At 30.5% G+C, this 14,078-nt stretch overlaps 5 protein-coding genes and 1 non-coding gene across 6 annotated transcripts; 2 read left to right on the forward strand and 4 right to left on the reverse strand.

The window, feature by feature from the left end:
• Positions 1-29: 29 nt before the first annotated feature.
• On the reverse strand, positions 30-496 carry Tsp_01707a (hypothetical protein; the record flags this gene model as incomplete). The annotated part of the gene is made up of 2 exons (XM_003377456.1): positions 371-496; positions 30-311 (listed from the first exon to the last, which is right to left on the reverse strand). Coding segments are annotated over exons 1-2 (408 nt in total), but the record flags the coding sequence as incomplete, so codon positions are not given.
• A 2,423-nt stretch (positions 497-2,919) lies between these two features.
• On the forward strand, positions 2,920-5,939 carry Tsp_01706 (putative PAN domain protein). Its single transcript, XM_003377457.1, has 6 exons — positions 2,920-3,208; positions 3,293-3,631; positions 4,031-4,363; positions 4,584-4,697; positions 4,772-5,092; positions 5,605-5,939. The coding sequence occupies exons 1-6, from the start codon at positions 2,920-2,922 to the stop codon at positions 5,937-5,939; spliced, it is 1,731 nt and encodes a 576-aa protein (XP_003377505.1).
• Positions 5,940-6,546: 607 nt separating this feature from the next.
• Tsp_01705 lies at positions 6,547-6,618 on the reverse strand. The gene has a single exon. It is a non-coding gene; the product is annotated as a tRNA-Ile (tRNA).
• An 834-nt stretch (positions 6,619-7,452) lies between these two features.
• On the reverse strand, positions 7,453-8,144 carry Tsp_01704 (ornithine aminotransferase). The gene is made up of 3 exons (XM_003377458.1): positions 8,041-8,144; positions 7,606-7,999; positions 7,453-7,569 (listed from the first exon to the last, which is right to left on the reverse strand). Exons 1-3 carry the CDS (start codon positions 8,142-8,144, stop codon positions 7,453-7,455), a joined length of 615 nt encoding a protein of 204 aa, XP_003377506.1.
• Positions 8,145-9,954: 1,810 nt separating this feature from the next.
• Tsp_01703 (hypothetical protein) lies at positions 9,955-11,352 on the forward strand. Its single transcript, XM_003377459.1, has 5 exons — positions 9,955-10,142; positions 10,708-10,786; positions 10,834-10,930; positions 10,994-11,022; positions 11,227-11,352. The coding sequence occupies exons 1-5, from the start codon at positions 9,955-9,957 to the stop codon at positions 11,350-11,352; spliced, it is 519 nt and encodes a 172-aa protein (XP_003377507.1).
• A 358-nt stretch (positions 11,353-11,710) lies between these two features.
• Tsp_01702 (dynein light chain, cytoplasmic) lies at positions 11,711-14,078 on the reverse strand. Its single transcript, XM_003377460.1, has 6 exons — positions 14,038-14,078; positions 13,681-13,990; positions 13,201-13,566; positions 12,792-12,859; positions 11,937-12,204; positions 11,711-11,872 (listed from the first exon to the last, which is right to left on the reverse strand). The coding sequence occupies exons 1-6, from the start codon at positions 14,076-14,078 to the stop codon at positions 11,711-11,713; spliced, it is 1,215 nt and encodes a 404-aa protein (XP_003377508.1).

The raw sequence follows: 14,078 nt of genomic DNA on the forward strand, positions 1-14,078 counted from the left end.
TATTTCTGATGTTGAAAGGGAAACTTTACCTTAGCATTGGTTTGAAGCTTCAAAATTTCTGTTTTAAAATCTTGAAGGTTAACACCAACAGGTTCTGTTAAAGGCAGCGGATCATTTTTGTCACTGAGCAAAATTTGTTTTACAGAAGTCGGGTTCAAGAATACTTTGTGTGTTTTATCCAGAACTGCCAAATTATATTTGAAATTTTCATCAATTCCATTTTCCAAACCTAATATTCCTTTGTAAAATTCAGCTAGAACTTTCAAAGTAGCCAATTCAGGTGTGGGTTTGTCAATTGATGACCGTTTTACCTTTATTATAAAAATGGAAATAAAATAACTAAAAAATAAAAATATTAACAATTTCTTACGTTGCCCATCAATACTGGATCTTCCAAATGTAGCTGTGTTCCCCTTGATGTACCATTATGAGCAATTGTTGTTCTAATGGATACAGTCACTTTTTTTTGCTTTCGAACATTGCAGTTGTAAGCCATTGGCTGTTTTCAACAAATTCGAATGGCGGAAAATGTGCAATTTATTAAACCATTCATTGACTAAAACATTTTTGGTCACACTTTAAATACTTTAAACAAAACATATTTTTTAATGTTACTTTAATATTCTATTTAAAATTGAAGTTTTAAATATGGTTCTGTTTCACAATTATGGTTTTAATATACGTAATTTGAATGTTAAATTGAATTTTTATAATTTGAATTATTGTTAATTCTGTGTAACAAAAGATTCATAAATAGCATTGATTATTTTAGGTAATGAATAGATCCAAAGTAAAAATCATAAATTACACTTGTCTATAAAACTTTCAAACAGCGCCCTTTTTTGAACAATTGTAAAGAATTGTCTTTTTGTTAAAAAAACTGATATTCTATTATTGTAAAACAGTATATGTAGACATGAAATTGTTTATCTAATATTCAGAAATATATACTTGTATTTTTCTAAAGCGTTTGCTATATTGATGGTGAATTTGTAGCACACATATAAAATACTTTAAACAGATTTGAGTTGCTGACCAAAAAAGCTGACGGTTGATTTCTCAGATCTCTAATAAGAAATTTATGGTAACATGCAATAAACCAGCAGATAATATATAGCACGATATTCCTAATTACTTTCATGTTTCAATACGCAAAATGTTTTCTTTAAAATTTTCATATCTTTCATAATACTTTTAATTTTTAAATATCATAAAAAAGTATTCCAGATGACATTTTCTGGGTTTACAATCACGGAAAACTTCTAGCATTTTCTTCTTTTTATAATTCATTTGTTTTCCATTTTGTTTCCATAATAATCAATATTTAAGAAATAGCTACATACTTTACTGTATTTCATTGTGGAAATGTATAATGCGACGGTAAAAGATCAGCCTGACAAAGCGGAATATGAAAAGTACAAAAGTATGATAGCAATCAACTTCCTTTAATCAACATCTTTTTTTATCCTTCTAGAATCCGGCTATTGACTATCTTCATTAAGCTGAAAAAGCCTTTTGATCAGCTGTAGCACTTCATATCCCTAAACGGTTTCGAAACTGAGAACTGACGAAACATTTGTGGGTGAATTTTCTGTTGTTCACCAAAGCGAAAATAAGGATTAATAAAAATAATGATACGTGATATATTATGCAACTACTTTTGAACACTTGCAGTGTTTCTTGTCTTTGGCTTCCCACTCAAATTTGTTTGAAGCGCACATGAACTGCAAACTGCTAAAGAAATGGTCAGTTATTTGAGTATTAATGAAAATCACATCTACTTTAATTACTGAATCAATGAAATTCTGACATTAAAATAACAGACATCATTTTAGTTGACCTGCAATTATAAAAGAGTACATTTTTTTAATTATGGTAAATAAAAAGTACGAATATGATGAGAAAAGATTTATTAAATGCATATGTTAATTACACAATGAAATTATACACGAACACGATTTTCATATAAATTTTGTTTAAATGAATAATTGATCCCTAATTGCTACTCGCCGTCTCTTCTTTTAAAATGAAGCTTCAAAATTAAACATTTTCCATTAATCATATAACCGATTGCTTAATTGACATTCATAGCTCGTGAATTAAAATTCATTATGTTGAAAAGTCATTAATCAAATGGTTTTTAATATACACTGTAATTTTAATGAAATGAAATTTATTGATGCAATTTGATTATCCATTTATTTCACATTTTTCAATGTTTCAGTCCAGCACGCCCATTTTTTCAAAATTCGCGAAATGCTTCAAAAAGAAATATCAGTAAGCCACGGACCATAAAAATAAATAATGGCGGAATAATATGATTATAAAGCAACGGGGGCTAACATTGATCTGAACAATACAACGGAGGGTTAATTTATATGAGTGGTGTGTATTTATGGTCTAATTATTTGCCTTTTTATTTAGCGAAAGATCAAAATTATTTTTAGATGTGGTGTCAAATCTGCCACAGATCTGAAGTAATAAAGTAATGCCATAACACATAATGTTGATATATCATCCAGTTTAATTGGGCATATAAAATAAATAAAAAGTATTTGTATTGCTATACAAGAACATTTAGATCAAAAAGTCAATGAAAGTTTTCAAAGTTGTTATGCATTAATAAGCACAAATTAAGAATTTTGTAAGTTGTTTCAAATTAAAATTCCTTGCAATTAAGAATTTTCAAATATGCCGTAATCAAATATGCTTATACACCTATTATATAATCTGCGGCATTTATATTGAAATGTATCACCATCATTCTTTGAAGGCTCGTTTATTAAAGATGCAGAAATGTTACTTCAACACATCTTATCTTTTGTTCTGTGCTTTTTGCAGTTTGTTGCAAGTATTTAAAGAAAAGCTGTGAAATGATTTTCTCAAAAATTCTGCTTTTAGGTATCATATAGTTCAGAAATGAAAATTTATGTTCCAATGATAGATAAAATTTGTTTATTGCAAGAAATAGGAATTCGAGAAGAAATTCTGAACAGCATGGAACTATTTATGTCTGCTGCTTCTTTCAAATATTGTATTGCATATAGCTACTCTGATTTCAGTCGTTACAACTACTGCATATTTGCCTATAATGAAAAAACAAGGTCTTGCTCACCGCTGTATGACCTTCCAGAAGAAAACATCATTGACAACAACAGTGAGCAGTTGTACGATTTGCAGTTTTATAAAGTATCAAATTGCTTGCCAGGTAGGTTGCAAAGTTTAGTGCTAAATAGTTATCTGTTTTACCTCAATATACACATAAAAACTTTTACGTAATATTTTCATGTAGCTGAGGGCTTCATGTACTCTTTTGAAGAAGAGGTTGAACAAAATGTCAGCAAAATTAATGCAGTTAAATTGAAAGCGACGGCAGAAATTTGCATTGTTGAAAGGCATCCTTTCAGTGAAAACTTTTTGCTGAAACGCACCGGGATGTTTTTTCTAGAAAGTTTAGAGCTGTGCCTTGCACAATGCAGGGTACTATCAGTGCGTGGCAAGTGCCATGCAGTGTTGTTTTCTGGTGAAGATGGAGTTTGCCTTCTATTACGACAAAATCAGCCACTGCAGAGTAGAGATGTAATGAGGAAAAGCGCATCACAATTTTTTACAATGAATTACTGTTATTACAGTGAGTTTGAAAAACCGTTTTGATTAAAAACAAATACGAAATTTTATAATACATAAAAGATTTATAGAATTTATTTTTCTTTCATTAAAATTTGTTTATGATTTAATTTCAAAAATATCGTTACAATTAAAATGTGCGTATTTCTGGATTTAACAGACATTTTAGCGTATGATTAAATATGCATTAATTTTGAAACATCGATAGATGAGATTAAGATTTATTCTGTAATGCAAATATTTGAAATTCATTGCATAATTAAAATTATTTTGAATTCTACATTTAGATTGCATTTGGCAATGATTTTAACAAGGTTTCATGTGCTGTTCCTCTGTTTGTTTATGTTAAGGGAATGTTTTTGAAAGGAATAAAAGTTCACCACCATTCATAATATGCTTTCAGATATGACGGAAAGCTCACAAAGAAGAGATTACAATGGTAGAGTAAAAAAAATAAATTCACGTATTGGATCAATGCGATTTCAATGCACAGTTCATGAAATTCCTTTGCTCAGAAAGCACATGAAACAACTGTGCCTATTATGGAAGTCGAAGACTCTCCAACATTGCATTAAATTCTGCGCTCGGCAGTATAGGGCAAATTTATGCAATGCTGTTTATTTCGAAGCAGAAGAAAAAACTTGTTTGCATCTATTGCTTAACGCTAGTCAAGCACTTCATGAATATACAAAAAGCAAAAAAGAAACGATTCATTTCATAGAGAAATGTGTTGAAGGTATCAAGTATTTAAATAAACATATTTACAAATTGTGCATTCCACTTTTTATTTATTACATTATTGCATAAAACGCTTAATTAAAATAGCATATATGGAATTGATTTATAAATGTTTGTCACCTCTTGCGGAAGTCTAATTTATTCTAATAATTCCACATATTTCGTATCACATGCTATAAATGATAGAATATTTGCAATAAATATGAAATTTATTCCAGTAACCGAACGACAGGAATATCAGCAGGAATCTGCCATTAATCGCATTCAATCAGATGTGACAAGCACATCTTCTCCATCAAGACCAAGAAGCAGTAGAACACATAATGCCCGTGGTAAATTCATTTTTGCATGTAATAATATCATTAATTCTTGCAGATTACGTTTAATCTGTTTTTTCTTTTTGTAGAGCAACAGCCAGATTTTTTTTACTACGTGGCATCTGAAAATGTTCAAGAACGATTTGCAAAACTTTATGAATTTTTTGAAATTTGTGAAGTTCATCTGTTAAACATCAGCATAATTCGGAACGCTTTTGCATATCGAATTCCACGAAAAATTTATTCAATGAACAGATGCCTACACATATGCAGACGGCATACTTCATGTATGGCAGTACTGTTCTCAGAACTACATCATCAATGCAAAAAAATATTCAAAGGGCGAAGCGGCAATTTAATATTGGTTCACACTCATGAATTGGTTTTTGCACTGAAAGGATGTTTCAAAGGTAAAAATTTTATTCTGAACAACTTTTAACATATTAAAACTTTGTTGTACATATTTTCTATTCTTCAACACAGAATTGTCAATTTTTCTCTTTTTAATTAATAGTATCATAAGTCGCTTCATTATAGGAAGGGCAGTTGCATTAATTGATGAACAACATTAGGAACTAGCAATCAAATGAATAATGAGTTAATTAAGTGTTTTCATTAAATGTTTTTAAACCTACTTTCATACAGTTTATTAGTCCAATAATAGCAATATTAAATAAATAAAAAACATCTTTTGTTTAATTTTGAAAATATCCAATGACCCACTTTGTAGAGCAAAATAATTAAAGATTTGTGTGTGAAGTACTTTATATTTGTAAAAAAAAACTTCGTGGATCAAAAAGCAAATCATATCTGTGTACCGACATTCAATTATTGTATAAATTTCAGTTTTGAGAAATGCAGATACATTGTTCATTCTTCACAGTATATTTTTATGAAATACGCTTATGATTCTGTTTAACAGATCGCCCTGATGAGCGAAAATTCAATGCTGGCCCACTGTTTTATTATTTTAAAGAAACTCAAGAAATTTGTGCAGTCGAAATTTACAAGCAAAAAAATTTAACATCCTGGAAAGTAATGACGATCAAAAAAGATGTCGGCAATTTTCAAGTTTGCCTATTAAAATGCATTATAACTAATCAATGCAGTGCGATCAATTATTTTCTTACAAAAGAATGCTATTTAATAAAGCCAGCAAAGGAAAATTTCAATTTCGTTGTCAAGGATAATTCTATTTTTGCTGAGGTACTGTACTGTGAATCAGGAACTTTGGTTGATGTAATTCGACAAAAATAATTTTGTTTTGATTTTTCCATTATATTTATGCAAATAAACAGTGCATTCATGTCTACTGATGCTTTTCCTTATTTAATTTTATTATTTCATAAATATAAATATGAGATGCATATGCGGGTATGCAACAATAGGCTATCATGGAGTACATGATATGAATATTTTCTTGGCAGGTATTTGCTGCAATATTTTTTGTTAATAATTTTATTGTTTTTTATTAAATAAATTATGAACCCGCTTCGTAACGCAGGTTCTGATAACAAGAGTTCACCTACATATTAAAATTGAGGTTTCTATTCATAAAAAGCTGAATCATGTAAATTCATGGAAATATACGATGAAATATGAAATGGCAAACAATGATAATTCATGGAAAATTACAGAATTTTTGCAGCAAACGCTAGAAAGCAAAAAATACACTGCTATATCATACTGCAAAATTAAATAAACATTCCGCTTTCTTTGTTCACGTTTCAATTGTCAACATGACTGAGAATAACTAATGCAGAATTATTGGCATTGATTTTCCAGAATTCTTATTACATGAGTTATAAAATAAAAGAAATAAATTTCAAATCAATTCAGCACTTAAAAATGCCAAGCAAAAGCATAGCAGAGCGTGGTTTCGATCCACGGACCTCTGGGTTATTTGACCAGCACGGTTTCCCTGGGCCACTCTGCTGTTTCACTTTATTTTCATGTATTTATTTTAAAAGAAATATAAATTATGACGTTGTACCTGAAAACATTGCTGAAACAACTCTGCAATCTTGCAGAAAATTTGCATTATCAAATCTAATTATTATTTCTTTGTATGATGAGAAATTCAATATCTTTATTACTTTATATGCATATTTCAGCATTTGTCTTCTTTTTATTTATTAGAAAAACTTTTTTCATAGATGTATTTCATTGGTGAACAATTATGAGATTAATCTATTCACTTTTTAACACCATAAATTTTGAAAAACAATTCACATTTGACAGTTATGAAAAACAAGTTCTTAAAACACTGCTCCTCAAGTGAGTGTATTTCAAATATAGCACTCTTTAATGTTATCGAAAAATTACCTGAATTGATTTGATTGATAAACTGAATAATTTTTTATTTGCAGTGCAAAACATTACTGCCAATTAAACAATATAATTTATTTTATTTTATTAAATACATGTATTACAAGACATCCCTCCCACAAGAAGTCACCTGAAAAAATCTTTTAAGCAGTTACTGCTGGACAAAAAACTAAATATGTTTTCTGCACTAGGCAAAGCATTAAAGAACATGTTTTATGACGGAGCATGCTACTAGCATCTGAGACACGTCGATCACCAATGGTGGAGCAAATCGAATTATATTTCCATGCGTGATTTTGGCTAAAAGTCGATTTTTTAATAAGCGAATGCATAATTCTCAAGCATCATAGCCACTGTTGATTTCTATTGCGTTGAGAAGACCCTTGCCGCAAACAGCTTTTAGAATTGCACTTGGCAAGCCATGCGTTTGTTGATGAAAAAGTTATTCCATCTTAAAAGCGTTAGAAGCTAAATTTTCTTCATCGACAACTATTACAGCAACCATCGTAATTCGGCAAGCTAATAGATTACCTCCAAAAGTAGAGCTCTTCTGATCTGGCTAAATGTTAAGCATAATTGAATCATCACACAAAACCGTCAAAATTAGATAACAACCGCATAATACCGTTTTATCCAAAATAAGGATGTCATTATGAACATTCTCATAGTAAGAACACAACCATTTTCCTGTCCGTCCTAACCCTGTTTGAACTTCATCTACAATCAATAAAACGTTATACCTCGGACAAACTTCAGCAACTTTTCTCAAATAACCACCATCTTCTGCCGCCCTGACGCCTGCTTCACCTTGAATAGGTTCAACCATAAAAGCAGCAACATTATTACCATTCGTGTTCAGCACTTTTTCAAGAGCCGCCGGATCATCGTATGGAATAACTTTGAAATCAGGCATAAAATACCAAACCCATAATAACATTCCTAATCCGTGCTTGATGAGACAGCGACTAATGATCTTCCCCAAAATTTGTCTTCAACAAATATCACTTCAGCTTTATTTTCTGGGACTTACTTCGCATCATATGCCCAACGTCGAGCAAGCTTCATTGCACTCTCACAACCCTCAACGCCGGAATTGATGGGTAACAGTTTGTCATAACCAAACAAATTTGTCATAAATTTTTCATATTCTCCTAAAACATTTGAATTCGTCCCACGTGAGCAAAGTGTCAGCCTACCATCCTGCTTTTTTAACGCTTCTATAATTTTCGGATGACAATGGCCTTGGTTAACTGCTGAGTATGCAGAAAGAAAATCAAAGTAAAGTCGTCCATCTACATCCCAGACAAAAATGCCCTCACCACTCTCCAACGCCACTGGCAGTGGCTTATAATCATGTGCATCATGCTATGCTCCGAAATCAAACATGGTTTGTGAATTTGAACTGATTTCTGCACAGCATAAATACATCCAACCGATGGGAAAAATCTCTGAGAAACTATGATAGCTGCATATTACAGCTCAACTTGTCGCAACAATTTGTAAACAACCATAAACAGATTTTCAGGGTCGAATGACATTCAAAAGTGTTAACATTAATTCATATTTACTCTCGATAGAAGTTTATAAAAGTTTGATGGATAATTTCACAATGAAAAATTACGTTCATCTTTCAAATCAATTTATATAAGCGCATCCATATATTTCAATCAGTTTCACCTAAAATTCAATCAGTTTATACAGAAAATAAATTATTATCAATACCAAATCTAAGCAAATAGAAATTGACGTGAAATATTGTTGAAAAAGAGCCAATGGTTGTACAACGAAATCAATTACTACTGAATGTTGGAGCCTGATATTCGATGAACTGCAATCATCCGTGGATATATGTAGATACGCGTGTGTGTGGGTGAGATATATACGTATTTTTTGTCAGTTAATAAACTTAGTCGTCTCAATCGTTTTTTTCTGTGTTTCTTTAAATACTCCCTGTGGCTGCTGTGTTTGTATTTACAAGTCCTACGGCTGCACAATTGTGATTTAAGCTGAATCTTAAAAGATCTTTTGTATTTTTGCGTGTTAGACAGCGGATTCATTTGAAGTGTGCTTGTTGCATGTCGACGTTGCATGCAACTTAGAGTCTACTGAAACAACGTTCAGGAGGAAAGGCTTAAAAAATCTCAACACTGTGGAATCCTGGAATTGTCAACACAAAACATGGAATCGGAAAAACTTCTGATTCAGCTTAACGGAGAGAATTAATCTCCATTTAAGTTTGAAATTAAAGCTGTTCTCAGAGCAAGGGACTGCCCTTTCTATCATAATGGAAAACGGTTGTTGTGATTGCATTCAATCTAAGTCAGCTTTCGAAAAATTATTATCTTTAAGACTTCTCATCCATAGTTATAAAGCTTTAAATAAAAATTTTTACAAAGAAAATATTGAAAATTACTTGACAAATGCATTCCAATGGCATGCTGCAAAGAATTTCTACATGCAATCAGAAGAAAAATCGTTTTTATAACGTAAAATATGAATATATTAAGTGAATAATAAAAATGGTAACTAAAAGTTCAAACTTACAATGCAGCACCGTAGATAATAACTGTTCAATTAGAGAAATAAGCCAATGAGAGTGTTTCGAATGACAATGAACATAGCAACAAAAGTGGATTAGAGAAAGTGCAATTAAAAATGAGTACGTGCAAATCATTTGTTGTTAATAACGTTATCAAATTACAATGAACGAAATTACACATAATTATATTATTATGTCACACCTTCTTAATTATTGGGGAGATAACAATGCTAAGACTTAAACAAAAGTGAATGAACATCTGGTCTGATATACAACAATAAATTACAAAATTAAGCTAAAGTTTGTTTATCATAACATCTATGTAGGACATCAGTGAAATCTACAGCTGGAAGAACAAAGCATTTCTTGTGAACACAAGCAAGTACGGGTCAGTAAGCTTAGCCAATGAAACAGCAGAGAAAACGATATCGTCCTTTGATGTTATGGCATTTAGATGAAACTCATTCTGCAAATCGGAAGAGCGAGAAGAATGTCGGATGTACGGGACGAGAACAAGGCGCCAAAAACCAACGAAGACGACCGTGCAGCAAAGGGAAATATGCAGGCACCATCGGTAAAAAAAGAAAAAAATCGTAAGTAGCAAACTTTGACCAATTTGTACAATAAGCAACAGAGGAAAAGTAACAAAATGCACTGAGAATCATTTGTACGTGTTGCGTAGGTTCATTGGAGAAGGCATAAAAATCATCTCATCTTAACATCTTCTACTATCAGTGCATAGGCTAGAAATTTAACTGGAATTGAATTCATTAATAACATAGGTGATTCTGAAATTTCTTTAATAAGGCTGCTAAAGGGAGTAAAACTGCGGTATACTGCATGACTGCAATGTCATTTTCAAAATTATTTGCTTTATTTTGTTTTAAGCATCAGAGAGCACTCTAAAGAAGGTTTTGAGCAGAAACAAAATTGCATTTTTAGATGTTCTTTTTTCTTCATCCAATATATTTTCATTTCATTTCTTTAATTACAACTATGAAATAAAAGAAAACTAAGTTATTTTTGATACGCCATGACACATTAGTTTAAATAACAGCAATTTCAAATATGATTTACATGCATATGCAACATATGAGATTTCCTTAAATTCAGTTACATACCATTCTACAAATATATTAAACAACATGATTGTTTCAGAAACAAGTACAAATTTGACAGAGGAAGAAAGGATCATGCTGATGATAAAGGAATCCACAGAAGCATACGATCCAAAATAGTAAGTAAAATACAGAGTTGTGTTCATTTATAAATATCATCTTTTAGTTATGTAAAAATTCCTCAAAGGAAAAGAAAATCAGCATGGTCATTTTACTGCAAGCGGTGCAGGAAGGAAGGGCACTGCATACAGAATTGCCCACTGGTATGTTTATGTCATAATTAAGAAATCAGCTTTATAATTAATGGCAAATTTTCAATTTTTCAGCTGCATTACAAAAGAAGAAAAGACTGCTAGTAACAAGTAAAATCTATTAATTATTTAGGCAAATATAATGAAAATAATAATATTTCATTTAAATGTGATTTAATTGTACAATTCACATAATCACTGAATCAATCTTTGCTTTTTAATTACTTATTTTTTGCATAAAAGCTCACAAAGTGAGCTGATTTTATAATTGCTCGTTGACTTTAATAATGCCTTTATTTTGGTGTAAGAATTTCATTTGCTTGATACGTACGGCAGATTTGCATTTTGATGATACAGAAAAACTGACTGCGAATTTTCCAATGTCCTGGTTAAGAAAAATGAAGAAGCGTGAAAGCCCGGATGCAATAGCTTAAAGCATATTATGCATTTATCATTTACAGTTTGATTGCTAACTGTATATGCTCATCATTATTTTAGTATATTATTTGTTGTGTTTATTAATAAAAGTTTTAGTGCATTTGGAAGTACTTGATAAAATAATATTGTTTTGAGGCTGAAAAGGAAATATAATCGTGGGTAGACTTATAATATTACACATTAGCTTTTAAATGCATATAGTAATTTGGCATCTTTATGTTACAAAAATATATTTAAGAAATTACTATCATCCTATGAAAAGCGCAACCAAATTGATGTTAGCTTGTAATGCAAATCCAAGTTTTACATACGTAAATTGTTATTTAAATGAAAATTAAATTGTAATTTGAAGCATTAGTATTTTCCACGAAAAAGCAGAAAGCCCTTGTTTCCAGCGACGAAGTGTACACATTGACCGTCTTCAAATGTAACTTTCGAAGAAAATTTCCGACCAACAATGCAATGCCACGGTGGCATATACTTCTCATCTAATGTTAATTTTATTGCTTTTGCAATCTGAAATAAATATTAGAATTATTTTCACTTTCGCGAAGTTTAATGAAATAAAAAATAATTTCACATCTCTTTCATCATTATATTTTTCCAACGTGCTAAACGTTATTTTTATGACATCACGCAGCATGCTCATGTCCATATCAAGAAAACACAGCTGAACAACTTTCTTGAATTCCATTTGCAGGGCTTCTTCCAATGTTGTGAAATTTGTTTCACATTCGTTTTCCATTCTCGCACAATAAACGGAAAAGCGTGTTGTGCAGGCAAGCAAAATAAAATACTGATTTACAAATTGCACCTTTGAAATTGAAACTACTCGTATTTTAAAGTGTCTGGATTTAAAGTATTATTCTGTAAATTTTAGCATGGTTTAAACGTAGCTCAAAATGAATTTTCTGGTGCTATTATAATTATTATTACTTTTATTTAATATGCACTTATAATAATTCTTCCAGTATGTGCTGCGTGATATGCATAAGAAATGCAAAGCAGCAGTGAAATTGAAACATAGTTTTGTATTATTTATCATTTAATGAAAGATCATTTATTTCATTATGTATTTTAGTCAATATGTGAATGAAAAGTAAAAGATGTAAAAGTATTAAACAAATAATTTTGACGATGCTAAGTTAGAACGGTAAAAATGAAAAGCGACAGGAAGATTAAGCAGTTTGAAAACCCGTGCACTTTAACTGAAGTACTTTAATTCAATAAAATATTTCCTTCCTTGACAATAACCATGTTCTGATCTTGCATTTCCTTATACAGTTTTACAAAGAATAATTTATTTCAGTAAAAATAAAATGCCATACAATTTACGTTATTAATAATAATCTTGATTAAATTACGCTTTATAATAATATTTGTGACGTTAAATAAGTATTGGCTTAGTTTAGATAATTCCACATTTTTGATCAACACTATTTTATCAGCGATCAAAATATTATAAATGAGAAATGTGAATGTGAAATCCTTGTTTGAAAATTTCTGGAATTTTCAGCTAAAGCAATTAAATAACATTATTTATATAAACGAATGCGTAATTTTATTTTATGCATGAAAATTGTAATTCTAATCAAAATCACTTATTGTACAATAAAACGTAAAATTTGCATTTCAAATTAAATCAAAATTCAAATTCATTTATTATATAAATGTTTTAATATGTTATTAAACAGCATTTTATAATATCATAATGTGATTGAATATATCCATTGATTGATTAGTTCTTATCGATTATTTTAATTGCATTTGTTTTTGGATCAGTCTAAAAAGCAAAAAAATATTATGTTTAAAAATAATTAAGTATTTCAAAATAATATTGTTACATAGATATGAACAATTTCAGGGAGTAGTTTATTTTGTGATTCATCCACATTTCGTTTTGTGGACATTTCGCCATCAGCACCGATGATAATCTCTGGTACGATCACTTTGGTAACAGTTTTCCAATTTATAGTTTTTTCAGGAAATTCTTTGAATTTTTGCATATAATCGGCAGTGTCATCCGGCACAAAGAAACCGTTATTTGTCATGGAAATTAATATTTCTTTCATTTGTTTATCATCAACCATGATATCTTTACCAAACACATAATAGATATCTGCTATTTGTTCTATGCTTAACAAATTCAAATTTTCCAACGCGTTCAAAATCATCTTTAATGCGCATGCTTGTTCCTCATTTTGTAAATTCTATAAAAATGTAGTTATTGCAATTTTGTATAATATTTCAAATTAAAACAAAATATTTTGCCTAACAGTTGTAGTTCTTAGTTGATATTTCTGATGTTGAAAGGGAAACTTTACCTTAGCATTGGTTTGGAGCTTCAAAATTTCTGTTTTAAAATCTTGAAGGTTAACACCAACAGGTTCTGTCAAAGGCAGCGGATCATTTTTGTCATTGAGCAAAATTTGTTTTACAGAAGTTGGGTTCAAGAATACTTTGTGTGTTTTATCCAGAACTGTCAAATTATTTTTGAAATTTTCATCAACTCCATTTTCCAAACCTAATATTCCTTTGTAAAATTCAGCTAGAACTTTCAAAGTAGCCAATTCAGGTGTGGGTTTGTCAATTGATGACCGTTTCACCTTGATTATAAAAATGGAAATAAAATAACTAAAAAATGAAAATTATTAACAATTTCTTACGTTGCCCATCAATACTGGATCTTCCAAATGTAACTGTGTTCCCCTTGATGTACCAT

Source organism: Trichinella spiralis, assembly GCF_000181795.1.
Source record: "Trichinella spiralis strain ISS 195 chromosome Unknown Scfld4, whole genome shotgun sequence".
Lineage (NCBI taxonomy): Eukaryota > Metazoa > Nematoda > Enoplea > Trichinellida > Trichinellidae > Trichinella > Trichinella spiralis.

Coding starts and splice junctions, on each gene's coding strand:
- Tsp_01706 (XM_003377457.1), top strand. CDS start 2,920: ATGAAAATTTATGTTCCAATGATAGATAAAATTTGTTTATTGCAAGAA. Junction 4,364..4,583: donor CATAGAGAAATGTGTTGAAG/GTATCAAGTATT, acceptor AATTTATTCCAG/TAACCGAACGACAGGAATAT. Junction 4,698..4,771: donor TAGAACACATAATGCCCGTG/GTAAATTCATTT, acceptor TTCTTTTTGTAG/AGCAACAGCCAGATTTTTTT.
- Tsp_01704 (XM_003377458.1), bottom strand. CDS start 8,144: ATGACAAATTTGTTTGGTTATGACAAACTGTTACCCATCAATTCCGGC. Junction 8,000..8,040: donor CGTTGGGCATATGATGCGAA/GTAAGTCCCAGA, acceptor TATTTGTTGAAG/ACAAATTTTGGGGAAGATCA. Junction 7,570..7,605: donor GTTGTTATCTAATTTTGACG/GTTTTGTGTGAT, acceptor CTTAACATTTAG/CCAGATCAGAAGAGCTCTAC.
- Tsp_01703 (XM_003377459.1), top strand. CDS start 9,955: ATGAAACAGCAGAGAAAACGATATCGTCCTTTGATGTTATGGCATTTA. Junction 10,931..10,993: donor GCATACAGAATTGCCCACTG/GTATGTTTATGT, acceptor TCAATTTTTCAG/CTGCATTACAAAAGAAGAAA. Junction 11,023..11,226: donor AAAAGAAGAAAAGACTGCTA/GTAACAAGTAAA, acceptor TTTTGGTGTAAG/AATTTCATTTGCTTGATACG.
- Tsp_01702 (XM_003377460.1), bottom strand. CDS start 14,078: ATGGTACATCAAGGGGAACACAGTTACATTTGGAAGATCCA. Junction 13,567..13,680: donor AGCTCCAAACCAATGCTAAG/GTAAAGTTTCCC, acceptor ACATTTTTATAG/AATTTACAAAATGAGGAACA. Junction 12,860..13,200: donor CTGAAATTGTTCATATCTAT/GTAACAATATTA, acceptor TGAAAATTCCAG/AAATTTTCAAACAAGGATTT.